This window comes from Fusarium falciforme, chromosome 7 (genome assembly GCF_026873545.1).
Source record: "Fusarium falciforme chromosome 7, complete sequence".
Classification (NCBI taxonomy): Eukaryota; Fungi; Ascomycota; class Sordariomycetes; order Hypocreales; family Nectriaceae; genus Fusarium; species Fusarium falciforme.
The window spans coordinates 1,970,963-1,995,814 of NC_070550.1; the positions used below are offsets into that span (position 1 = coordinate 1,970,963).

General features: G+C 50.1%; 10 protein-coding genes across 10 annotated transcripts; 7 read left to right on the plus strand and 3 right to left on the minus strand.

Moving 5' to 3' along the window:
* Window positions 1-416: 416 nt before the first annotated feature.
* NCS54_00920800 (Hypothetical protein) lies at window positions 417-1,378 on the minus strand (the record flags this gene model as incomplete). Its single annotated transcript, XM_053154562.1, has 2 exons — window positions 417-1,120; window positions 1,180-1,378. The coding sequence occupies 2 exons, from the start codon at window positions 1,376-1,378 to the stop codon at window positions 417-419; spliced, it is 903 nt and encodes a 300-aa protein (XP_053010537.1).
* A 1,253-nt stretch (window positions 1,379-2,631) lies between these two features.
* Window positions 2,632-3,837, plus strand: NCS54_00920900 (Zn(2)-C6 fungal-type domain-containing protein; the record flags this gene model as incomplete). The annotated part of the gene is made up of 1 exon (XM_053154563.1): window positions 2,632-3,837. The coding sequence occupies exon 1, from the start codon at window positions 2,671-2,673 to the stop codon at window positions 3,835-3,837; it is 1,167 nt and encodes a 388-aa protein (XP_053010538.1). The 5' UTR covers window positions 2,632-2,670.
* A 323-nt stretch (window positions 3,838-4,160) lies between these two features.
* Window positions 4,161-5,748, minus strand: NCS54_00921000 (C2H2-type domain-containing protein; the record flags this gene model as incomplete). The annotated part of the gene is made up of 3 exons (XM_053154564.1): window positions 4,161-4,977; window positions 5,031-5,414; window positions 5,468-5,748. 3 exons carry the CDS (start codon window positions 5,746-5,748, stop codon window positions 4,161-4,163), a joined length of 1,482 nt encoding a protein of 493 aa, XP_053010539.1.
* A 310-nt stretch (window positions 5,749-6,058) lies between these two features.
* On the plus strand, window positions 6,059-7,344 carry NCS54_00921100 (Branched-chain-amino-acid aminotransferase; the record flags this gene model as incomplete). Its single annotated transcript, XM_053154565.1, has 3 exons — window positions 6,059-6,494; window positions 6,553-7,133; window positions 7,186-7,344. The coding sequence occupies 3 exons, from the start codon at window positions 6,059-6,061 to the stop codon at window positions 7,342-7,344; spliced, it is 1,176 nt and encodes a 391-aa protein (XP_053010540.1).
* Window positions 7,345-9,756: 2,412 nt separating this feature from the next.
* NCS54_00921200 (PKS-ER domain-containing protein) lies at window positions 9,757-11,633 on the plus strand (the record flags this gene model as incomplete). The annotated part of the gene is made up of 8 exons (XM_053154566.1): window positions 9,757-9,851; window positions 9,902-10,163; window positions 10,274-10,442; window positions 10,490-10,624; window positions 10,689-10,716; window positions 10,770-10,954; window positions 11,008-11,381; window positions 11,430-11,633. The coding sequence occupies 8 exons, from the start codon at window positions 9,757-9,759 to the stop codon at window positions 11,631-11,633; spliced, it is 1,452 nt and encodes a 483-aa protein (XP_053010541.1).
* Window positions 11,634-13,806: 2,173 nt separating this feature from the next.
* Window positions 13,807-15,184, plus strand: NCS54_00921300 (Hypothetical protein; the record flags this gene model as incomplete). Its single annotated transcript, XM_053154567.1, has 6 exons — window positions 13,807-13,830; window positions 13,914-14,126; window positions 14,187-14,392; window positions 14,457-14,548; window positions 14,623-14,781; window positions 14,832-15,184. The coding sequence occupies 6 exons, from the start codon at window positions 13,807-13,809 to the stop codon at window positions 15,182-15,184; spliced, it is 1,047 nt and encodes a 348-aa protein (XP_053010542.1).
* Window positions 15,185-15,295: 111 nt separating this feature from the next.
* On the minus strand, window positions 15,296-16,262 carry NCS54_00921400 (Catalase domain-containing protein; the record flags this gene model as incomplete). Its single annotated transcript, XM_053154568.1, has 2 exons — window positions 15,296-16,131; window positions 16,184-16,262. 2 exons carry the CDS (start codon window positions 16,260-16,262, stop codon window positions 15,296-15,298), a joined length of 915 nt encoding a protein of 304 aa, XP_053010543.1.
* Window positions 16,263-18,435: 2,173 nt separating this feature from the next.
* NCS54_00921500 (MFS domain-containing protein) lies at window positions 18,436-19,044 on the plus strand (the record flags this gene model as incomplete). The annotated part of the gene is made up of 2 exons (XM_053154569.1): window positions 18,436-18,643; window positions 18,665-19,044. The coding sequence occupies 2 exons, from the start codon at window positions 18,436-18,438 to the stop codon at window positions 19,042-19,044; spliced, it is 588 nt and encodes a 195-aa protein (XP_053010544.1).
* A 954-nt stretch (window positions 19,045-19,998) lies between these two features.
* Window positions 19,999-21,396, plus strand: NCS54_00921600 (Hypothetical protein; the record flags this gene model as incomplete). The annotated part of the gene is made up of 1 exon (XM_053154570.1): window positions 19,999-21,396. One exon carries the CDS (start codon window positions 19,999-20,001, stop codon window positions 21,394-21,396), a length of 1,398 nt encoding a protein of 465 aa, XP_053010545.1.
* A 1,038-nt stretch (window positions 21,397-22,434) lies between these two features.
* Window positions 22,435-23,840, plus strand: NCS54_00921700 (Hypothetical protein; the record flags this gene model as incomplete). The annotated part of the gene is made up of 9 exons (XM_053154571.1): window positions 22,435-22,509; window positions 22,563-22,585; window positions 22,636-22,689; window positions 22,743-22,749; window positions 22,798-22,842; window positions 22,891-23,048; window positions 23,100-23,156; window positions 23,205-23,559; window positions 23,610-23,840. The coding sequence occupies 9 exons, from the start codon at window positions 22,435-22,437 to the stop codon at window positions 23,838-23,840; spliced, it is 1,005 nt and encodes a 334-aa protein (XP_053010546.1).
* Between the last annotated feature and the right edge of the window lie 1,012 nt (window positions 23,841-24,852).

The window sequence follows — 24,852 nt, forward strand, 5'->3', positions numbered from 1 at the left end:
TAAGGGTGACAGCCTCATTGAACTCTTCTTACTTATTCTCACATGCCGCATTGGCAGACTTGGACTTCTCCTTTGCGTTCAAGGATGATATTGCGCGCTTCTTATTCTATCCCGGCGGCTATCCGGCTCAGATTGAGGGACCCACCCGTCATTCATCGAGCTATGGATACTAACTAGACTGCACGATCAGAGCATCTCTGTCAATACCAGGCTAGGGCACTGAGATTATTGTTTCTACCTACATATATATAACAAAGCCAGAAAACATTCCAATTTCTAATGTTTCAAGCACAACGATCTTTTCCAGCATTCGCTGACGGTACAAATGAGATATCGGCTTCCAAACACTCCACCGATTCGGTTCAGATTTTGCAGCCCGTCTCTGACAGAGGCTTTCCTAAGTGTCCACCGCCCCATCACTTCATCTGACGATCATCTGCTGGATCGCCTCCATACGCGAGACCAACAGCCTCTGTCTGGCTGAGCGGGCGAAACTGTTGAATCTGAGAAGGATACCAGATGTAAAAGATAGCCATGGTTATGGCCATCAGCACCGCATCAAAAACGTACAGCGTCCACTCATTCTTGAGAGGGTAGGCATCAGCTCCCATGACGTATTCGATGATACGAAAGATGCAACGAATGAGAATGAGGGCCGAAGTTGCATAAAGCATCAGAATCATCTTCTCCCAGTCAAAGTTCCCTTCAGGTCTGGTGCCGGGCCATGTGGCACTGTTGCGTCTGTAGCGAAGATGAAAGATGACGGAGGCAGCGACGAAAAGGCCAAAGAAAAGGATCTGGATGACCAAACCACCTACAACGATATTCTCGCCAAGCTTTGGGTCGTTACCAGCAGCCATCAATCCAGCCCCAGTGCTCTGAATCAAGAAGGAAAAGACGTCTCCAACTACGAAGGTAGTTGTGAGCCATTTCACCCTGATGATGGAGCACATCTCCCCCTTAGGTCCAAGACCCCTCATGATCCGACCGAGTGTCATGTAGATCGAGGCGGCGAACAGAGAGGGTGGGATGAGCAGGAAGAGAGATTGGATGATATACGGCATGAGTTGGTCGGTTGCATTGTTCGCGGCGATTCGTCCGATGAAACCTACGACTTCCACTATTGAATGCCAGTTAGCATCGCGAGTTTCAACATTGTAAGCGGTTTTGAGAACATACTATATCCGCCGATCGTGAATGGAATGCAAAACCAGAGGCGACAGCGCGTCATCTTCCACGTGTGGGCTGCTGATAACACGAAAAAGACGATGGTGAAGATGACGGCAGTTGCCATTGACGGAACGTAACTCCATAGGTAAAAGTCACCCTTGTATGGGAGAAGTTCTCCTCTGGGTGTGAGGGCGCCAAAGTGTGACATTTTGATGATGAAGTGAAAGTTGAGTTCGTTTTTCGGTTCCGAGTCGATTTTTTGTGTTGTGTTTGTCTGACGCAAATCTAAGGGGATGAAACAAGGAGAGGACGCCGTCGAGAGTCGGGTAAGGATGAGGTAAAGAACAGAGTTAAGTGCTAATAGAAGGAGGTAACAAAGAGAGAGAAGCGATGGATGCTAATTGGCAAAAATTCAAGATCTTTGAAGTGCGTCGCGATATTTAAATATTAACGATCTGCAAGTCTTGACGAGATGCACTGCGGCCCCAAGAATAGCATAAGTGTGCTCGACTGGCAAACACGAGCAGATCTACCAAAACGGTCATCAACACGCGGAACCCCTGACAGACGCGGGAACACGCTAGCTTGTGCAGATCGTTGATCCAGAAGATTACCGCATTTGAAACGACTCAGTGACTAATGCCATACGGTTCCCGAAGCACCGCCACTCTGATTCATGTCGGGTCGGCACTCTATGCGCGGATTTTCAAGGGCCCTCACCTTTCATACTCGCTTTCCAGAACTAGATAAGTCCCTTTAGGATACTATGACTGATTCCAACTTGAAAAAGTTAAAAGATGTGTCCTTTTTGAACCGAACATTTAAGCTTATAGGGTAGGAGAACAAGATACCAATGATAGTCAAGCTCATTGCTATCATCCGCACTGATAAAAAAAACATTAGATATATAATTATGATAATTACTGTGGTTAAACTAAATACTGAATCCCAATAGCCACTCTTTGCCTCGTTATTGCCATCTTGAATTACACTGACAAGGGCGTTGTGAAAGGCCAGAGTGATCGCACAAAACCTCAATTAAACCGCGTCAAAACAGCGCCCTTCTCTTGTGAAACCAAACACTGTCTGCTTTGATTAAAAATTACATGTTTGGGTACTCATCAGCTCCATAATTACACAGATCTGCCTTTATTTCTCTGTACCTCCGTCAGTTTTTCTGCCCTCACACGAGATGGATTCCCTCTGGGGGATCTAATTAAGCTCATGCTTGTCACGGGGAATGAGGCGGCAGGGGTCCTCGTATACTTTTACCAAAATGAAAACTTTCTCGGATTCATTCCAAGTTGGGCTTAGTGCTCGTGTCCAGCACCAAACTAGGCAAAGCGCCCATGACTCGGCACAGGGGTCCGAGAGAGACACCCAGTGTCGTCTTCCCTCGCATTCCCTCCTACTTCCTGCATATCTTCTTTCCTCGCATTACTTCTCTTCTGTCTGTTTCTTCTCGTTTACTCGTATTCCAGCCCGTTATCTCTCTTCCTTATGGAATCCAACCGCGTTCGAAAGCCGCGCCAAGGTCATCGCAAGTCGCGCAATGGCTGTGCAATTTGCAAGAAGCGCCACATCAAATGCGACGAGCGACGTCCCGTTTGTGGCCATTGCGAGATATCCGAGAGGGACTGCTACTACATTGTGCCTAAGAAGGCCAAGATGGGAGCTTCTCCATACGAAAAGGAGCTCACCACTTCGGCATGGCTTGAGACTGCATCCACGTCGAGAGACCCGGAACTTCCAGCGTCACCGAATCTGCATGACATCGAATCCGATGAGCTTTTTACCTTTGAACATTTGCAGCTTTTGTACAATATCCAGGAACATATGACGAATTGGATGATGGTGCCGGACTTACTAAAGCCTCTCGCCAATGGCTACGTCAACGCCGCTTTGAAGACACCATACCTGATGAACCAACTACTGGCTCTATCCGCAATGCATCTCAGCACAGTCAATCCCGAGTCCTCGAGCCATTACACGAGTACCGCGAATCATCTCCGACACCGGGCACTGCGTGGCTTCAACAAGGAGCTCGACGATACCTCCCAGTCGAACGCGACATCACAGTTCTTCTTTGCCTCGTTGCTGGCACTACACTACTTCGCCGAGACCATAAGCGGTGTTCCAGAACAGGAATTCCCCACGACTCTTCGGCATATGCTGGAATACTTTCGACTTCATCGCGGAGCGCGAGTGCTAAGCGATCGAGCACACCCAACACTTATGGGTTCATCGGTCGTGGGATGGCTTATTACTGCGGTGGAGGAAAGCAAGAAGGAAACACACACCCCATCAGAATCCTGTGCCATCCTAGCAACAATGCTCCAGGCCTCCGATTTGAACGAAGAGTCACTTGAGGCTTGTGAAGGAGCGAGGGAGTCCCTCGACCTCGTTCATCGATGGATTCAGGGTCCCAATGGGTGGGGCGTACACGCGCTGCTCGGCTGGTCGAACCTCATCCCACTGCGGTTCCTTAGCCTGTTGGAGAAACAGACTCCCGAGGCTCTTGTCATTCTAGCCCATTACGCCATGTTGATGCATCGTTTTCGGGGTTTCTGGTGTTTTGGAGAGGTGGGAAAACGGTTGGTGAATGGCATCTCTGGTCTTCTCGCAACATACTGGGTAGATTGGCTTCCGACTCTTAATGATGAATGAAACCTCTGAATCGTCCTCACGCTTGTAGAATAACTTGGATAAATGTGTCGAGTGTATAGTTTATGATCGTAGACGAAGCTGCCCGACCACGCGGACGTACAAAAACTGGAGACACCAGGACGGCTACGCTCAGTTAAGTCAATACAGAGTGTTCACTTTATAGCCTAATTGTGAGCTAAATAAGAGATAAAAATAAAAAAAAATAATATCATTAATATTTAAATATTTTATTACTATATTTAGGGACCTTTTTTTGTGTTAGAAACCAGAGATCATTGACTTAGTGTCTTATGTTTTATTACGACTACGTGCCGACCCCTGTTTCAAACCTCGTCGAAGCCAACAAAAGCATTTTTGCCACCACTGAGTGGCAAACTGATCAGACCAGCCTTCCTCCTAAACATGTCTAGCCATTGTGGATTGTCTGCCCAAGTCTGATCCCATGCATTATCCGGCCCATACATCATTTCGCTCATCTTCCTCTGTAGTTGGCGATCTGAAGGAACACGTCCTTGCGCAATCTCGTCTGACACAAACTTCAACAGGAGCCGTTCTATCTGCCTGTATGAATGTGCCGAGGTTTCATCCCTGTTTGGCGGTGTTGAGTCAGCCACCCCAGGACTGACCTCGTCGCTGCTCAGCGGCCCAAAGACATTCTCAGACGAATCCATGCGGTGATCTGCCCTTGAGGCTGAGAAAGGCTCCATCGTGTGTCGTTGCGTGCCAATGAGGAACACTGGCATGTCATTCTCAACAAGGTCATCAATCTTTTGCTCAAAACCTCTGTCACCCTTCCACTCCCTCATGTCTGAGCCAGTACGAAAATGCACCGCCAAGTGTTTCTGCCTCTCAGCCCAAGTACCCATGCGCGCATCGCAGAAGCCGCATCGAGACTTGACATCGTCAATGGACGAAAGCCAGTTTTTCATCAAGTCGTTGAAGTTGCATCCACGATGGAAGAGACGGAGGTGCTGTCCAAGATGATCTTTGCGATGAAACTGGCGGGCTTCTTCTGGTTGCGCTATGCAGGCGGCATAGTTGTGTACTTGGTGGTGCTCGGGTAAAGGGTCGGGTTGGCGGCAAAAGACGCAGTACACGCGTCCATCTGGCTCCTGCAGTACCGGGCCAAACTTGGAACATCTGAACGACGTTAGCGAGCTGAGGATGATGAGCGAGCAGTCTAGGAGACTTACTGCCACTGTTCCAGACTCAAATGCATAGTTGTTTCGTGTCGTTGCCAGTCATGTTTCGTCTTGAAGGTATCTGTACAAAACGTACATTGGTACCTTCTGGGCTCCGTTTCTACTTCTCTAACCTTTTTTGACCTTGCAGGTTGCCTTCTCCTACGCCTTCTCCGCGAAGCCGAGGGTGATGAAGTAAAGGAATCCCAAGACCCAACTGAGGAGTCGGAGCGGGCTCCGGCTTCTGCACTGAAGGGTGTCTGCGATGTGCTCGCCACATCGTCAGTATAAGGCAAGCTGGCGGGTAGTTCGGGTCGATATGATAAGTCGTGGGAGATGATGTGGTCAGATGAGCATGACAGAGCTCTTGAATCCGGATCGTCAGTTTGGAATACCCTAGATAGGTGGCGATGAGTGGTTGACGATAAACGAGATGCATGGGCTCCTACCTTTGCCATGGGTCGGTTGCTAGCTGTAGAGGGTCGGGATACAAGTTGGATATGTCGTCAACGGCGCCAATGGACGTGTCGCTGTGAGACCGAGTGTTGACAACGCCATGAATAGATGTGTTCCCAATGATGGCTGCATTATCCTGGGCCTCATCGAGACCACTCGTAGTCCCGAGGTACCCCACCTCGTGCTCGGGAAGCCATGACATCCAGTCTTCGTCAGCAGACGACTGGCCGGCATGAGCCGGAGCTCTTTCGGACGGAGATTTCTGGGAGTCCATTTCTTGCCTTGACAGGGTCAAGAAGACCATGCAGGTCCATTGAGCGGCATCATTGATCCAACGTTATCGGAGTCATCAGCTTTTAGCACAGGGCGTAAAACTTTACGCCCTTGACAAAGCCCCGCTTTTCTATGGAGCTCTCAAGAACGTTATCAAAGCAGGCTTGGTTGGAGCCAAGGCATAACAGGGTGTTTGAGGCAGGCGAAGGAAGGGTAGACTTGACAGGATTCTGTGACATATCAAGCCCAAGTCTTTCGTCAAACCTTTTGTCTGTGTCTGTGTTGTTGAGAATTCTACACTGTCATCAATCATGTCTCTTGATCCGCCCCAACTCAATGGTGCATCGACCCCGAAACAACGGCTCGATGCATCCAAACTCAAGTTTACACAATCGACAGTTCTTCACCCAGTTCCTGAGCCTGGATCTCCCGAGCTGTGGGCACAGAATGTCCACACCGACCACATGCTAACATGCCGCTGGACTGCCGAGAAAGGCTGGGACGTACCCGAGATCAAGCCCTTTGCCGACCTTAGCATTTCCCCCCTCGCTTCCTGCATTCACTATGCGACTCAATGTTTCGAGGGCATGAAGGCCTATCGAGGGTTCGACAACAGTGTCAGACTTTTTCGACCAGATCGAAATGCGAAGCGATTGGTCATGAGCGCGAAAAGGGTATCACTGCCTGAGTTTGACGACGCAGAGCTGGTGGAATTGATCAAGGCACTGGTCCGCACCGATGCGAAGAGTATTTCTTTTCTTTTCAAGGGGATGCTTCAAGGATGTCCCTGTTAACACTTTGGCAGGATGGCTTGCAGAGCCCGGAAGCTTCCGCTACGTCCGACCTGCACTGATCGGAACCGGGCGTCAGTTGGGTGTTCAGATCCCCAGAGAAGCAGTACTATTCATTGTCATGGTCTGCTGGCCCGACTTTTCCACCGAAACTCCACCTGGTGTTGTGCCGAGATCAGACCTCCGCCTCCTCACGTCGAGAAATGACACCATTAGAGCCTGGCCTGGTGGCTTCGGCTACGCCAAAGTCGGTGCCAACTACGGCCCCAGCTTTGCGTCGCACTGCGAGGCACAGGAATCCGGTTACGACCAAATCCTGTGGCTCTTTGGAGAGGATGGTCAAGTTACAGAAGCAGGCGCGAGCAACTTCTTTGCGATCGTCAAGGATGAACGTACATCGAAGCTGCAGCTTCTCACTGCGCCGTTGGGTGACAAACTCATTCTTGACGGCGTCACTAGGCGATCAGTCCTGGAACTGGTTGAATCTAGACTGGCGGACGAACTGGAAGTGAAGGAGACAAAGTTCACCATCTCGGACCTTGAAAAGGCCTGGAAAGACGGCCGTCTTGTAGAGGCGTTCGTATCTGGCACAGCTGTGAGTAACGAGATGTTCATTCTGGCAAAGATTTCCTAACTCGTACTTTTAGTTCTTTATCAAGGATGTGTCGATCATTCGCGTGGGTGATCGTAATCTCGACTTGGTGCAGAAGCGGGATGGCACTGGCAAATTCGGACCGCGAATCAAGGGATGGTTGAAAGATATCATGTTTGGGGTTGAAGAGCACAAATGGGGCGTGGCTGTTTAACGATGGGCAGGCGGGTTATGTATAAGTTTATGGTCACACAGATCTAGTTGTTTACCTACCTACCTCCAAAGCAAGCAGATGAGACATGTATTCAATATGGACGCCCAACACTTTCACTGTCTCAAAGTGAACGTAAGCAACTATTAACTGGAGCGAGAAAAATGCACATGACAAGTCAAGAAATTCTTTGGTGTAGAAGAGAAGATGGGATACGGAGCAGAGGGACTGAACCGAAATGTTGGCACCGTGAGGCCGTTATATCGAAGGCTTGTGAAAACCCGGCAGCAGTGTAGTAGCAAACTGAGCGGAATTGGTCGAATAAGCTTCCGGCGATGGAAGCCGAGGCGGGACTAATGAGCATATAAATAAGCATCCATGTCCCCTCTGCTGACCATCCTTGACCATCATCAAGTCTACCATGGCAGAAGTCAGATCAATCTAGGATAATGACATCCGGCAACGAATCAGTCTCCCTAGGTTGGTATTATCAACAAAAAGACCTCTACAAGCCTTACTAACTTATATCTTTAGGCATTTTGGGGCAGTATTACTCTGCACGACACACTTTAGGCCAGTATCGCTCGGCTTCCGTCCTAGCATCCTACTCGATCTTAGGAGAACATGATCTGGGTCCATCTTCTCCCGCGAAAAATCGTCTCCACTGTGCCTTGGAACGTTGCATCCAAGCAACTATTCGACAACACCCTGGCTTATGTTATGGTGTTTCTGATGAGACAAAAATCGGGGTCCCTCTGTTCAGGCAATTGGATTACATCAACAGAAGAGACGTCCTGGAGATAATTGATGCTCGGCATGTCTCAGTTCCTTCTGAGATGAATCCAAACACGGTTGATGTCGTGCTGAATCGGATACTCGGCGAAAGACACGCCCAACTCTGGTTGAACAACAAACCAGCTTGGAAAGTTGTCGTTATTGAGCATATTCACAGTCCACAAGGTCAGGACCCAGAAGATGCAAGCCTTACAAGGGTCGACATTGCGTTTTTTGCACACCATGCTATCGCTGATGGCTTAAGCGGCATAGCCTTTCACACATCCCTGATGGAAGCCCTTCAGAACATGTCGGAACTGTCCTATCCGCCTACTTGGCCCATGGTCGTTACACCAAAGCATGCTCCACCGGCGGTTGAAGAGAGAGCGGACTGCCTCTCATGCGCCTGTACCATCTGCAACAGCCCCAGCACTTGCAAGGGGCCGGTCTGGGCAGGGAATCCGATATCACCTGCGCCATTGGCTGACTTCAAGTCCATGGTCCGGATTCTTTCCATCTCGGCGGAAATGCTTTCGAGCGTACTCAAGAGATGCAAGCTGTCCAATATCACTCTCACTGGCCTTCTGCACGCGTTGATCTGCACTTCTCTCTGTCGTGGTGTTGAAGTTGTCCCGGGTATTCGGGCCGTGACACCCTTTTCAGTGCGAAAGATGACAGGTGCGTCAGAGAGAGAGATTGTGAATCACATCTCTTTCTTATCAACATATGTCCCTGGTACGGATCTGAGCAAGATCGCGGGCAGCCCACTCGAGTCTGCAACTGAGGAACAACACATCATCCAGCTGGCACAACTCTTCAGCAGCGACATTGCAACCAAGGTCAAACAGTTTCCCCACGGAAGTATGTTCACGCATCTGAACGGCGTCAAAGACCTTCTATCGCTCTGCCAAAGTCAAGCGGGCACAGAATGTCTCTACACATACGAACTATCGAACCTGGGCTCAGCAAGGAGTGTCCCAACTCAACCTAGCGACCATCTCAAGTTGGACAAGCTGGTTTTCACGCAATGTGGCATGATATCTGGCCCGGCTATTGGCTTCAACTGTGCTAGCATACCCGGTGGCTCTTTTACTATCAGCATTACCTGGGAGCGGGGAGTGGTTGAGGAATCACTGATTGAGCAGGTGGCACAGGATCTTGAACTCCGGCTCAACTATGAGGCTCATGCAGATTCATAACCATAGATAATATCAGTTATCTCGAGTCATTGTAGTTCCAGTGACAAAGCATCAGCGAGACCTTGTGAAAGTGTTATCTAGCTTGCGCGCCGTCAACGGCATCGAGGCCCAGGTCCCGTGGCTGGCACTCTTCAGCGTCTCTAAAGCCGAAACACGGCCGTATAAAACCGAGGGCCTAGGCAACTTTAGTGGAATCCCCATTCGGCTGAGACTCACTCGACTACAAGGAAAGATGCAAGTGGGGTGGGGCCAAAGTTGGGCGCATTTCAAGGCGCATGAACCGGCGTGAATTTTGAACTTCATAAGGCGCAGCGAAAGGCGCAAATCCAGGCGTGTTTCAAGGCGCGTTGGGAGAGTGAGGGGCACGATAAAGCAGTGGAACACAGGGCGTAACGAGCATGGCAATCCTGAGAGGTTCGATTTGTCAGATCGCCGAGCCAACATGGGAACCAAGATGGAATCAGAACCCCTCAAAGAATGGATCGTGCTTATTCCCGATATCGAGGGCACGTTGGAGACAAGGATGAAGGTTCGGGAGTAAGTCCACTCTCTCACTCGGCATCCTCAGATAGGTAATGGATTTGCAGAACACACATCAAAGAGATGGTCAAACATATCGACTCCGGACTATATCAGATGGGAGGAGGTACACTGAAAGGAGATCAAGTTGGTGGAAGCGCCATTATTGCTCGTGCGAAAACTGAAGTCGACGTCATGGAGGTCCTCAAGACCGATATCTACGCACGGAGCGGTGTTTGGGACCTCGATAAAACGCAAATGATTCCAGTGAGTACTGAATTCATTCTCTACAAGATACAACCGAAATTCCTGACAGAGACCATAGTTCAAGTGTGTTTATAGGCGTACGTGCGTAGATGAGAAGGTCATGGGAGATCTTTGGAAGTATTGACATCACGTGGGGCTCTGCATCGCTATTATAAATCCAACTCCATCCCCAGTTTCTCCTCCTTCAACTCTCGCATCTGGGAACGTCAGCAAACACCATGAAGTCCACCGCCATCATCCAGCAGGGCAAGTCCCTCGTTCTGGGGGAAGCAGAATTGCCGCCTTTGAAAGAACATCAAGTCTACGTCAAGGTTGAATATGCCGCATTCAACCCCACCGATCGTATGCCCTCCCACAAACGATATCCATCCCGAAAACTAACTGTCCAGGACTTGCGCTCGACGTTAATGCCTTTGGGGATGGGGCTGTTCTGGGCTGTGACTTTGCCGGCACGGTAGTCGAAGCCCACCCGAGCGTGACCAAGATTCAGAAGGGCGATCGGATTGCAGGCTACATTTGGGGTGGTATGTTGCTGTTGCTATAGTTGAGCTGCCTAATCACAAAAACTAATCCTTTCACCCGTATTAGGCGAGATCAAGGGACTAGGCGCCTATTCGTGAGTCTCCAGCTCAACCACATCTTCTCACCTCGCTGATTGTCGAGTAACAGTGATTACACCATCGCGGACGAGCGGTTATCCTTCAAGATCCCGGACAGCATCAGTGCTCCTCAAGCGTCTTCAGTCCCCTTGGCAGCCAACACGGCATGGCTTGCTCTGTTCTCCGAGGATTGCCTTGCACTCAGTCAGGACAGCTTGGTCGAGAAGACGCCTCTGCTAGTTTGGGGTGGAAGTTGTAAGTCCCGGGAACACTGATGCCATGAAGGGACTTCCTAATGATCGTAACAGCTGCTGTGGGAATATTCGCTATCCAGATGGCCAAACTTCATGGTATTGAAGTTGTCACAACATGCAGCCCCAAGAATTTTGAACTGGCCAAGAATGCTGGAGCAACCCACGTTTTCGACTACAACGACCCCGAAGTTGCCTCAAAGATCAAGGCCGTAGTGCCGGATCTCCAACACGTCTTCGACACCATCGGAAACACCACCTCGTCTGCAACTGCTGCTCAAGCCATTGGCAAGCCTGGAGGTGTGCTGTGCACGGTCCGACCTGGCAAGGTGAACACAGAAAATGTTCCCTCCACCGTCAAAGTTACAGATGTTTTTGTCTTCACGGCATTTCCAACAGAACATAACTATCGTGGAAAAGCCCATTGGCCTGTAAGAACCCTAATCCCTGCGTGTCTTTCAGGCCTAACATATTCGTAGATCAAAATGACAGACCATCAACTCAGTTCCGAACTGCATGGCCAGTTAGAAACCTTGCTTGGGAGCGGCTCCTTGAAGCCGATTCCGATCCGGTTTCTTGGACAGCTGAGTCCTTCTACTGTCGAAGAAGCGATGAAGGCGAATCGAGAAGGCCGCGTTTCACGCGAGAAGCTGGTATTCGAAGGCTTGTCCAAGCAGGACTAGAAGGAGCGAATGGGTCAAAGATTGACGATATCACTCTGAATGAAACCAAGCGGTGCAAGGGATTGTGTACCAATGTATGGTTCCCCTTAAACCTTGGCCTTATTTCTTCCCATTTTTTATTCTTCTTTACGTTATCGTAAATATGGACTCGTGGTGCTAGGGTACCTGTAGGAGTGTTAAGCAGCCACCAGCAATCATCTTTGGGTCTTGAAGTCTATCTCATCGTTTCAGGATCTCGCTCTAATTACTCCCAGAGGTGGCTCGCCTGACGGATTATATTGCTGTATTAAAGTTGTCAAGCCCTGCCAGCCATATGGGTTGATGAGGTTTGCAGTCTATAACGTAGATGATACTTTTACGAGGGCTCGGGTGTGGTTTCTTACTATGACGGAAACAAGCTGGAATTATAGATACCTTAATCGCTAGCTCTATGATCTTGCATTGGCTTTTTCGTTTGACAACAGGAGCTGTATTCTGTATCCCTCCACCAAGCGTAAATCTCCACCGCCAATCACCATGGCAGCGTTCCATCCCGCCAGTCCAAGAACTGGCCCGTCTGTTCCATGCCAACCGACCCGAATATCTCAGCCATCCTCTTGATGCACTCGTCCATGTCGTCACGGAATCGCCCGTTGGTCATTCGAGTGGCTACGTACCATGCCAGCCTCACCGGCGTGTATCTCCTCAACGTGAATAGAAGCATACTTGCCGCCTGGAGCCTTCTGGACCAGATTACCGAGCTTGACGATGACACGGCTCGCAATGACGGCAGCATTGATCGAGATCTGTGGGTTGGCGCTGTACCCTTCTCTAGAAAAGATGCGGATTGAAGCCGTCTCCGCAGAGACCAGTGCATGGCCGCTCTTGTTGCTGACGCTACCAGCTGGAATTTGCATCAAATGCTGGGCCATGACCATGTCCGGAGCAGAGCCCGCTCATACAGCCCGTCGTCAAGCATGGCATGGGCACCTCCTGTATGCTCCTCGTTGGGTTGATAAAGTATCACGACGGTTCCACTCCACTCGGCCTTGCTATCAAAGAGAAGCCGTGACGCGGCCAGAAGAAGGGCACCTCGATCCGATCAGACCAGGCTCGAATAAATTTCTTCTATGGCACATGATTGATTTCCAAGCTTCACATGGCCGACATGGAGGGAACACAATCAAAGGCAGGATACTAGGACGGATAGGTATTGTTAGAGGAGGGGTTTCGCTATCAGCAAGAAGTGTAGTATGTTTCCACCTCTAGGATATGATAAAACCATTGTTCTAATGATAAGCAAATATTCATGCAGTAATATCCCTCGAGACCAAAAATGGTGCTATATCAAACGCACAGACGATTACGAGTTGTGTGAGCTGGGAAAGTAATATTGCGGAAGTTAAACTCAATCTGCGCCCGTTGGCTGGGAATCAATAGGCGCGTCGAAAGAGTGTTCGGTTCGTACCGAGTCCAAGATACTGGGACCTGGTTGCGGCACATTCCAATCGCCGCTTGCGCTCTAGATGCCGCCCCGTCATTCCAGGAACTTAAGGGGCAGGCGATTCGCGTTTCTGACATGATGATATCGATGTCTCATGGTGGGAAATCATTTGATTAGTGCGGGCGATCTTGGGTTGTGGCGTTGCGGAAGAAACCGTCCGGACTACCAAGGTTTGAGCCATCTTTGGAGGCCGGACTGGTGCAGAGATTAGCTACGGAATGTTGGCGGATCAAGGGATTATTGCCACTAACTGAAGCACTATTTTCTCGGGGATTGGCATGATAGAAGTCGCTTGTCTATAACTTGGTGATACCTGCTGTGATGCTTCTCGGCTTGCTTGGATTCAGCTGCCATAACCGGTGCCGGTTTCGTTAATCAGCTCATTCGCCCTTGATTCAGTCGTCATCTCCAAATCCTAGCCCCCCAGGGCTATATATGGCCAATAGTTGGCGCCACCCTGCCGCCAATCTGGAGATGGCCGACAATAGAGTTTCGACGAGAAGGGGGTGGCTTGCGCCTCATCCGGACCAGACAGATCTGAACTGGAATTTCACTGGCCATCTTTCCTGTCACGTCGCCCCCCGAAAATATCTCTTCATCTTTCTCCCCAGCAACGAAATTTTGAGATGAATGTTCTGCGATAATCACCGTTGAGTGATCCATCAGCTAAGCGACAGCTGGCGGGACGAGATGGTGTCAAGTCAGACCGTAATAGTGAGTAATTCCTACTATCAACACCTCCGGTCATCTCGATGGCATGTCCATAAGCACAGATCAGGCTGACCGTATCCACACAGGGCGTCGAGTGGACCTTTATGGTCCTTGCCTACGTGTTTGTCGCTTGTCGCCTCTATGTCCGGCTCTGTATGCGAGGGCTCAGACTGTATTCGGCCGACTACTGGCTGATCGTGGGTCTGATGTCTTGTCAAGGCTTGCTAATATGCGACACCTTGACATACAGCATGAATGCTATGGATGACTTTACGATAACGAGTGTGTCCCTTGACAAGGTGCGTTTTGAGCGAGAGAGGTCAGGATATCTCACATAACCGAGCTGACTGATCCAACAGATCAGATTTGCGACCAACTACTTCTTCGACACCGGTATATACTTTCCCAAGTTCAGCATCATCGCCTTCTACTACAACCTGATCCCCCCGACGCATCCTCAGATGAGAATAGCCCTTTACATCTTGACGTTCATCACCGGGGCATTCGCTCTTGTTACATTCTTCGGAGACACGTTCTGGTGTGGGCCAGATCCATCCGTCAACTGGTGAGCAACAACACAGCCTTCATCCCTCATTCGGGAAAGAGTTGAGTTAACCAACGACTCATAGGAGGAGAACTAGTGATGAAAGTTGCACCGTTTTCGCAGCTATGGACCTCATGCGTCTGAACTGGTCTCTCAACTTCATCACAGAAGTGCTAAGTCAGTTTCACCCCTCAGAACCCAAGGCCCTTGTACAAGCCAGCTTAACTAATGCTTTCTTGCGTTGCTTTTAGACGTCGCATTCCCATTTCCGTTGATATTTGATCTTAGCCTACGATCTCGTCGTGAAAAAGTCGCTCTCGGTGCCATCTTTGCTCTAGGAACAATTACTATCGGCGTTAGTGTTGGAAGGTTTGTCACCATGCTCCATGTGAGCAACGACATCTCTATCTGTAAGTCTTCGTAGTCAAACACCAGCTTATAACCTGACTAATGGTACTAGACATCTGGGCCACGGCCGAAATTTGCATCTCGGTCATTGTCGTCGCACTTTCCGCCCTTCGGCCTCTGTTGCGAAAGCTATCCGGCATAGTTTCCACGGATCCGGGCAGCAATCTCACTTCGGGATACACTATCTCGTCGATGAGCCAGCCAAGCAAACCATCTACCCGGACAAGGGACCTCGAAGCGTTTTGGGAAACCGGGCCCAGGGCTCATCAGAGCGGTGTTACAGCGATGGCGTCTGGGGAGCACTTAACAGGTAGCGAGGTGGAACTGAATCGTATTGGGGGAATTTTGAGGACTCAGCAGGTATCAATGTCGAGCGAGACGGTTTCAAGTTTTATGACAAGGTAGACAGCAGATGGTACTTAGATTTCAACATACAATGACACTTAATCTTCTCCACCGTCCCTGTTGCCAAGATCCTCGTCCCACTATGACTAGATATTCTTCCAACAAGACTATCTAACGCTCTGACTCATGGCGTGACTTTGAGCTTCTCGAATAAACTGCGGAACGAGCAGCGAGAATTGGATCTGCCGACGCCTCAATGCCCTCCACACCCGGAATGGGACTGAATGCAACTGTCTTTTCACAAGTCTCAGCTTCATTCGCCTCCATCACCCTGGTAATCTTCAGAGTTCCCAGTTCGATCAAAGCACGATCTTCAGGCCAGATCTTCGTGCAATCGTCGGTAACATCACCCTGCTCAGCGACCTGGGCAACCAGTGTGAAACCAATTGGACCTTCAGACAGGATCTGTGGCAACTCCTCAAACAGAAAATTCGGTGACTTGGTCTTGAGCTCATCCTGTGTGAGGCTCTGCTGACCTGCCAAAGACACCCAGCGATACCGAATGAAGGCCGTCTTTCCTTCGAAATTCATCATCTTAAAGGAATTGATCGAGTGGAATGAGTTGTGAGCAAAGCTTCTTGGTATCGGCCGGTGCTCTTGGGCAAACACGGCTGCAGCTGGGTGCGAGCTTGCGTATTCGGTCACGGTGCCATCCCTGAGACTCCGGAAAAAGGCCAGCACCTCCTCCCCATCTGAGCCAGGGAAGAGTTTGGACGCATGGCATATGATATCGGTACCGAGTCGCGAGGCTGGGTCGAGGACGAAGCGGACGGCAAGACCGTGTGGGTTTGCTCTCTCGTCGGTACTTGGCAGGTCGGGGATGCCGGTGAACAGAGAGAGCCGGGCTATGACGAAAGTTGGATGTCGAAAATGCGGCGCCGTGGAGAGTTCTTTGGCTGCCTCGGTGGGAGTGAAGGATCCAGTGACGAACACGCCTTTGGCATGCGCTGGAAGGGGAATCGTTAGATACGCAAAACGGATGGAAAGGGCAAGACTTACACGAGCGTACTCCGGCGAACTTTCCAAAGATATCTTGGAGGGTATCGATCAAATTCTGAGCAAGAGTGCTAAGAGCCATTGTAAAAGATATGGAGTCGTGGCAGAACAGTTTGAGACAGAAGTAAGGTGATCACGATTTTCATGAAATTGGAATCTCATTCTTTGGACTACTTATACATCCCTTCAATCTCACCTCATCCTGAACTTTGGGCATAACTTTGGACATAAGCATGCTTCCGGCACTCGCTGTTCGGCCGTGATTAATCAACATGCCGACGCCACGCTTACCCCGTGGCAGCACCTGCTGATTATATGAGATGAGGAGAAAAGAGACGTCTCATCGGGTTGAAAAATACCACCGATCTGATAGGAGTAAGCTGACCCCCAACCTCCGGAAGACAGAGATGCCGATGCACCCGTAATAGCCGCGGTGGCGGCCCCATCTCCGAAATCATCCTCCGGCCCCACTCCGCCGACTTGAGAGATTGCATTGAGTCTGAATTCCATATCAAGGGGTGATGGATTGAACATTGCAGTACGCGCCAGTCACATCAAATACGTAATTTATCTGGTCTTTATGTACTGAGTTACTATGGCGACCCTGGGGCCTCGTTCTGCGATGCTAGGTGCATGTCGACTTGCCAGTACTCGAACAAACACGATCAACCGATCCAACTTTCACACCTCTACGCGCTCCATGATGGCACAAATTCAGTCCAAGACTCAGGACTGGTCTGCATCCCAGTACCTCACGTTCGCGAAGCAGCGTACTCGACCCTCCCGAGATCTCCTTGCCCTCGAGTCTCCAAGCCTTACCCTTGATGTGGGCTGCGGGCCAGGCAACTCGACTCAAGTCCTGGTAGACCGCTACCCCGGTGCCTTGATTGAAGGCATTGACTCGTCTTCCGGCATGATTACCGAAGCGCGCAAAGCCTTGCCTCAGACCCAGTTCTCGGTCGCCGATCTCAATATACACTTAAGAAGCCGCTGGATTTGGTATTTTCCAATACCGTCTTCCAGTGTATCCAGGTTCCAGACAACTCTCTCGAGCCACCCCACATTGCAATGCGCGCTGTCGCGAACGAGGGCCCCTGGGCTAGCATCCTGGGGCCGCTCCGTCCAGCCCTTGACCAGTTCACCACACCTCAACAGTTCTACGACGAGTTAAGCCCATTCTGTTCAACTGTTGATATATGGCATACTCCTTATCCGCACCCTTGGACGATCATCAGAGTCTTGTGGAGTGGGTGAAAGGAACAGATCTACGGTCGTTTCTCAACCCCCTTGGCTCGGAAGATAGGGAGGCCTTTGCGAAGACATATCTTGCCAAGTTGAACGAGGTTTACCCGGTTTCTGTTGATGGAAAAGTTCTTTTGAGATATCCACGGCTTTTCATGATTGCTGTAAGGGAATAAGGACGTTCAACCAGTACTAAAAAGCAGCCGCATGATTATGTATCAATAAATCTATCTCAGTGCAAAATTAGTACGTAAACTGACGTAGCTTGACTCCAACCCATCACTCCCAGTCGTCAGTACGTTCACAGTTGTTCTCGTTGAATGCATCAAAGTCGTTACCAAACACGGCCTGCATGTCGATATCACCATCCAGCATGACATCCCAAGACGAGACATCCAAAGGAACATTCCAGAACGTAAGTTGGCCATTCAATGGCACAACATCCGCATTCCCATACGAATGTGCCACCGGTATTTCGTCCCCGGAAGCGGGCGGGATTTGTTGCTTGGGCAGTCGGCTCAGCCGTTTTACCTCATCCGACAAACGGTCGAAGGCGAGGAGGTGAGGAGTTACGGCTAGCCATTTCCTTGACAGATTCTGCAACATTGTCCTGCAGTCATCCATGCCTTGGATAATGGTAGCGGGCTCAGGGTTCTGTTCTGTTAGCTCTGCTTGCCCAGGTTGTGAGAGAAATAGCGGGATATAGATGCCGCAATAAAGTAAAATGAATCCCGAGCGGAGGATGTCCTGCACATGTGTCCTAGCAGTCCATTGTTAATTCGCACTTATCCGTATGGTTGTGATGAATTTAAAAAGGACTTACCAGATTGGTAGATCGATCTTTCTGTCAAACAGAGTCTGGTATTCATGAGCAATGTGCACTGCTGCATCGAGACAATACCCGAGATGGCGAATATCAGGAATAAATTGCATCCTGTTTTGCCCGGAGGGAAAAGCAAGAGACGTGTAAATGAACAACCGCTCCCGATCTCCTCGCTTTCGGTATCGCCCAAATGGATGGAGTCGGAAATCTCGAGGGCTGGCGGTGGATCTTCCTTCTTGAGGGTATCTCCACTGTTATTGCGGGAGTCGTGTGCTTCTTCTGTCTCATTGACAACGCCGAGACCTCCATATGGCTCGAAGCTGACGAGAAACGGTTCCTATCCCTGCGAAGAACCACCTTCATGGGCGGCCAGAGTGCCAAGCATGCCGAAACCATGAGTAAGAGGGCCAAGTGATCAGTCCTGAAATTGGTTCTCTGTGACTGGCAGGTCTATCTCCAGTCCATCATCTACATCTCTGCCACGATGCCCAACTACGGCCTCAAGTTCACAATGCCTCAGATCACCAAATACATGGGATACACTTCCGCCAACGCACAGCTACTCACCATCCCGCCCTATTGTGTTGGTGCGATCAGCGCCTTCTTGTCGGCTGTTTTCGCAGACAGGCTGAAGTGGAGGATGCCCTTTATCGTTGGAGCCCAAACAATTGTGCTCATCGCATTTTCTATTCTCTTTGCAAAAGCCTCAGATATCAAGGACAACATAAGCTTATGTTACTTCGGCGTTGTCCTCGCTTACGTCGACCTGTATCCCATCACACCAGGAGCCAATGCTTAGACAGTCAACAATCTTGCCGGACGAACCAAAGCAGCGATAAGCATCACGTATATGATCGCCATCGGTAACTCGGGCGGTATCCCTGGTTCCTACATCTACATTCAAAGCGAAGCGCCGAAGTACCCAACTGGGTTTGGGGTGTCTCTCACCGCGGCTGGAGCAAGTATTCTGTCTGCGGTTGCGCTCGAGATTATCTATCGCAATATCAACAAGAGAAGGTCGAAGATGTCGGCTGAGGAGGTTTATGGCAAGTGCTCAGCGGAAGAGCTTGAGACCATGGGTGATCGGTTGCCGCTGTTCAGGTACACTCTTTAATTGGATGGGGATCTTGACTTGTTCCTTATGCAAGGGGGCACCTTTAAGAGCTTTCCAGGCATATCACGCAAGTTTTAGCATGACTACTCGAGCGTAGGGGACAGTTCCTAATGCATAGGTCAGGACTAGTATGAGTACCTGCATGCCACCACATCTTTGACATGATGCTAAAATGCCAACCTATAAACCAATCCATGCTGTTTCCTTGCCTTTCGAGCGTGCACTTTATGCGGATTTAACACATTATTATACTGCGAGACCATTCCTTGAAATACCCAAAATGCTATTATGCTTTCATTTAGATTGTTGTGACTAATCCTGTACCGTCCACGGATTGCAACCTCAGCCTTGTCCTAGAGGTAGGTAGACAACTCCCACAAGGCTCTGTGTAACATGTCTCCCATTAGCCAATTGACACCCGGAATTCTCACCTAGTCTTATTGGTCTTAACTTGTCTCATTACCCCGCACCGCCAAGGCAAACACGTAGACATTTACGCCGTTGCCTGGCCCTGCACTCTCCCTTGACATTTGAACCTTCCAACCCTAGTAACAAGGAAGGATTCATCAACGCACAACAACGTTATACACTGTATCACCGTCACCTCCATATCGTCAACTTGTATGGCGGAGTCTCATCATGGAACTATCCACATCTCTTGCCAGTCATTTGACTCTTACCGACAACCCTGCCATGTCCGGGACCGGCCCCGTTCTACCGCCGGAAGTACTCGTCCAGATCATTCGCGATGCTTATAGATTCGACGATGAGAAGTCCACTATTTTTTCCTGCTTGCTGGTGAGCCAGGAATGGCGGGACATGGCGCTTCCCTTTCTCTACAAGGACTTGGTACTCGCAGGCAGTGGTCAGATGGAACGCTTTCTGGACTCCCACAACAGCTCGGCCGTCCGCTCCATCACACGCTCTCTGACCATCTATCTTAGAGAGTGCTGTAACCCCAGTTCAGAGTTGCAAGAGCGGATTGATAACACGGTCTGTCGGCTGGCCAAGGAAGTCATCCCGAACATAGCGGCACTCAAGTCTTTTTCCCTGACAACAAACTGTCGAGACTTCAAACTGGGCATACTCAGGAAGACCATCTCAACCGTTCTCGAAGCCCTCCCCCAAAGCTGTGTCAACTTGGAGCTGGATACAGGAGGAAAAGACGAAGCCTCATTCTGGCTTGCTTATCACGGCAGAAACCGCCTAGAAGGTGTTTCCCATTTGTGCCATGATTTGCGCCGCATGCTACCTCGCATGCACAATGTCCGCATCAACCTCAAGTCTATGTGTGACGCCATGTTTGGAGGACGATTCCCAGACCAGGGTTTTCACTCTATCGATCTTCCACACATCCGACATCTCCTCATCGAAACGTCGGGTACAGGCGCTAGACCACCGTGTCCAACATCCCCTCGAAAAGAACACTCTGCCTGGCGCCAGATAATCCGAGCGTTGCAGCACGTGGCAGGATCACAAGAAACTGCCCCAGGCGAGCTCACAGTCTTGGGAACAGCTATCGAGATTTCTCGAGCTGGAACGTTCTACCAGACGCTGATGCGTTGCCATGTGAGAGGTGGTGATGATGGGCTTACAACGTTCGCATTCCCTGCTACGGATGTTCCATCGCCAAACAGCAATTACAAGCGCTCCCTTCTTGTGCGGACCGAGGAAGGGGGTTTCGTGGTGGATAGAATCGATTCGTATTACGACATAGCCGGAGGACGTCCATGGAGGTTGGCAGCCAATGGCGCGAGGCTACCAGTCTCTCTTTTCCCTGATACCATTTGGGCCTCAGATGGACAGCTTGGCATCGTTACCGAGGCGAAGTGGAGGGAGAGATACCCAGCAAAGGAATGCACTCTGTGGGAGAAGGAGAGGGAAATGGGGATGCGATTGGTGGATTTTGAGGAGCGCAAGAATGATATCAGGTTGAGAACTGTGGTGGAGAGGTCGCCCGAAGACGTAGCACTCGGAAGGCCGTTTGTGAGCCCTGGGGATGTTGATTCGGAAGAGGAAGAGGATTCACAGTGGTAACGTTCAATAGGATTATGTTACATGGTCTGCTGATCTATCTACGTTCATGAGGTGCTCAATGCTAACTTGCCTGTTTGTGCAACGCCATGTATCAGGAAGATAGAGGTTCTCCCATCGTCCTTGATCATTCTCAGATCGTAACATTCTAGTTCGTTAGACCAAGAACTTGAACAAGGACATAGACAGGGCCCTTCATTGTGACTAATCTCATCAGAAAGGTATAGCGCCCACCAGACGATACGACCCCATGATGGACAGAAGTTGGGTATTTAAGTTTATCTTTACATTCGACTAAGATCTCATTTCGCTCAAAGGGGCACCAGCCTTCAAACTCACGCAAGGGAGCAGGATGAGGCTATTCCCGGACAACCTAGCTGCTATCAGCAACCCATTAATAACCAAATCTCTTAACCGCGTCTTCTTTATAAACCCGATGCTATGTACCATCGAAGGAATCAATTCTACGTGGTATTTATATACTTGGCCGAAGTAACGCTCGGTACCTCTGGCAAGTGATGTTTGTCTTTTTTGTCCTTGATCATGTCGGTGTTTTCGCTTTGAAATAGACACATCACCGAATTATCAGCAAAACCGATACCATTGAGATGGTTATCCATTCAGGCCTTTGAACCTTTGCCATAATTCTCAACTTTGATCCACTTCCTTTACTTTAATACCTCCATCTTAGTACTGCTTACCCACTCTTTGAAAGAGGTCAAGCCAACACATCGTCGTTCGCCAAGCTCAGCGGCTCCAGAGTTGTTTTCACCCACCCTACACAACCGTCCGCCCACCACGGGAGGACGCGTTACCCTAGCTCCCGTCGGGACGGATCTTCCCCGAATTGGGCCAATAACTCCATCACGGGCCGAGATCCAATTGGCTCACCTGCAGTTAGTCAGATGAGCGGTGGAACACGACATCGACTGATGGGCTCTTTAGCGAGGTGGGGGCGACAGAATTGATAAAACCGAGGCATCCCGACAATCTCCCTCTTCCCTGTCAACTCCACGGCGCGTCATTTTTTTACAGTTCATCATGGCGGAGACAAAGGACGAGCGTTCGCCGACTCCCCCTGGGGCCGTCCTGCAGGCCGAGACCCAGCCCGAAGATGTTGGTTGCTCCTATCCACACAGGTTCTTGTCATGTGCTGACATGCATCTCAGGGTGACTCTCTGTATGACAGCGCGTTAGTCTCGTCTACCAGTCAGTCTGTTCTTCTCTAACATGATCCTTAAGAGAGGAAGCTTCTAGTTACTTGTCGTCTCTCAAGTCCAGCATCTACAATTACAGGTGAGGACTAATCCAAATCATGTCTTGATGGCCCCTGAGCTGACCAAAAGTAGATATGATGTCAGTGCAACAACTTCGGGGCCTGATTCCATTTCTCACATTCTCTAGAACGGACGCCGCTACCACGCCTTTCGCGAAGGTACCTACCTAGTGGTAAGAACCCGCATATTCTTCACTTGCAGTCTGATAACAAGGTGATAGCCAAACGATGACGAAGAACAAAACCGGATGGATCTAGTCCACCACATTTACAGTCTCGTTCTCGACGGAAAGCTTCACCTGGCCCCAATTGGCAAAAGCCCCCAGCGAGTCCTCGATCTGGGTACTGGCACTGGTATCTGGGCCATAGATTTTGCAGAGTGAGTATCCTGTGTATCTTGATTGGGGCAATGTTAACAGCATGCTTTAAGTGAGTATTCATCAGCCGAAGTTATTGGAACAGATCTGAGCCCTATTCAGCCCGACTGGTAAGAGACGTCTTTCGCCTGCAATTTGAGTTTGACTAACAAAGACAGGACTCCTCCTAACTGCTTCTTCGAAGTTGACGACTTTGAGGATGACTGGGTCTATAAGAAGCCATTTGACTATATTCACGGTCGTGAACTGGAAGGATGCATCGGTGATGACGAAAAGCTGTTCAAGAAGGCCTTTGATAATTTAACTTCCGGCGGATACTTTGAGCTCCAGGCTCAGCGTGGATGCTTCTTATCTGATGATGGAACCCACGACAAGGCCACCAACGCTCAGCGCTGGGCCGCCGGCATCCTCGAGGGCAGCGCCAAGTTTGGAAAGCCCATCGACTGCGCTCATCAGTGGAAGGACGAGTTGATCAAAGTCGGTTTCGTGGACGTTCAAGAGGAGATCCGCAAGGTATATCCCCTTTCTCCGTCTCAAAGACTAAACACTAACCGCAGGTATAGATTCCGATCGGTCCCTGGCCTAAGGATCCAAAGCTCAAGGAAATTGGCAAGTATCAGTCTGTGCAGACGCGGCAGGCCATTGATTCGTACACGCCCAAGCTTTTTGGCGCTGTGCTCGGTTGGAGCAACGAAGAGATCGAGGTGATTATGGCGCAGGCCAAGAAGGAACTCCAGGACCGTTCTGTTCATTTGTACCTTCCTGTCCACATCATGTGGGGTAGGAAACCCTGAGACAAACACTCAAGGAACATTTTTTACGTACCTAGTTGAGGTAGTTATTGAGCAAAGTAACCGCCTTAGACTGTCCGTTTTGAGAATTTGGTCGTTGCTTTAAGGTGGTACGAGACTTGACTCTCCAAACTTGCAGTAACTATATGCATTACTACAGCATGAGACCAGATCCCAACTCCCCTAGAGCATCTTTCCAGTAGACCCAACTCCGATCAGCCTCATACTGTCTCCATACAGACTTGACAAACTGCAGTGTACCACCACCCGTATGGTTCGGCAGCGACTCGAGCCTTGCCGAGACGAGCCGCCTTGCCTGTGAAATCTCCGCCTGCAAGGTACAAAATTCAGTTGAGACTGAGGGCTCCAGGTGTCGCAGACCAGCGGTTGCAGAAAGGTAGAGCATGGGGTGGATAGTCCGCGATCCCGAGTCTGGGGGGATCTGCTCGAGCGTCCCAAGAAGGCGTAGCACCAGTCCAAGCAGGAACTCGGTTCGAGATGTGGTGTCGGCTGAGAGATGATTAAACGCTAGATGCAGCTGAAGCAGGGCGGCTTGACGATATGCCTCTGCAGTCTGAAGGAGGTGCGAAATGGGTGTCTTGTCGTCTCGTGTCTCGACAAAGTATCCGTTCACTTCATCCATGAGCACCAAGGTATCAAAGTCCATGGCTAGCAACTGCCCTTGGAACTCGTGTGCTAGAGACATGTCGTAGAGGGTATCGGTCGTCGTGCTGCGGTTGCTCCGGACCGTGGTGTGGCATAGAGCCAACACTTGACCAAAGAGATCAATCACCTCGTTTGATATGCCACACCAAGAGTTGGGTCGAGTTCCCAAAAGATTGAGGCCCGGGTCGTAGGGCAAAGGCTGCGGGCCTGGTGTACTGCAGTCGCTGTCGAACAACTGCATCTCTCGTTGAGCACTGTTCTCGTACTTCCACTTCTTTCTATCGATCCTGCAGGGAATAGAGCCACCACCGATGGCTGCCAGTACCATCTCCCAGTACGTCAGAGCCTG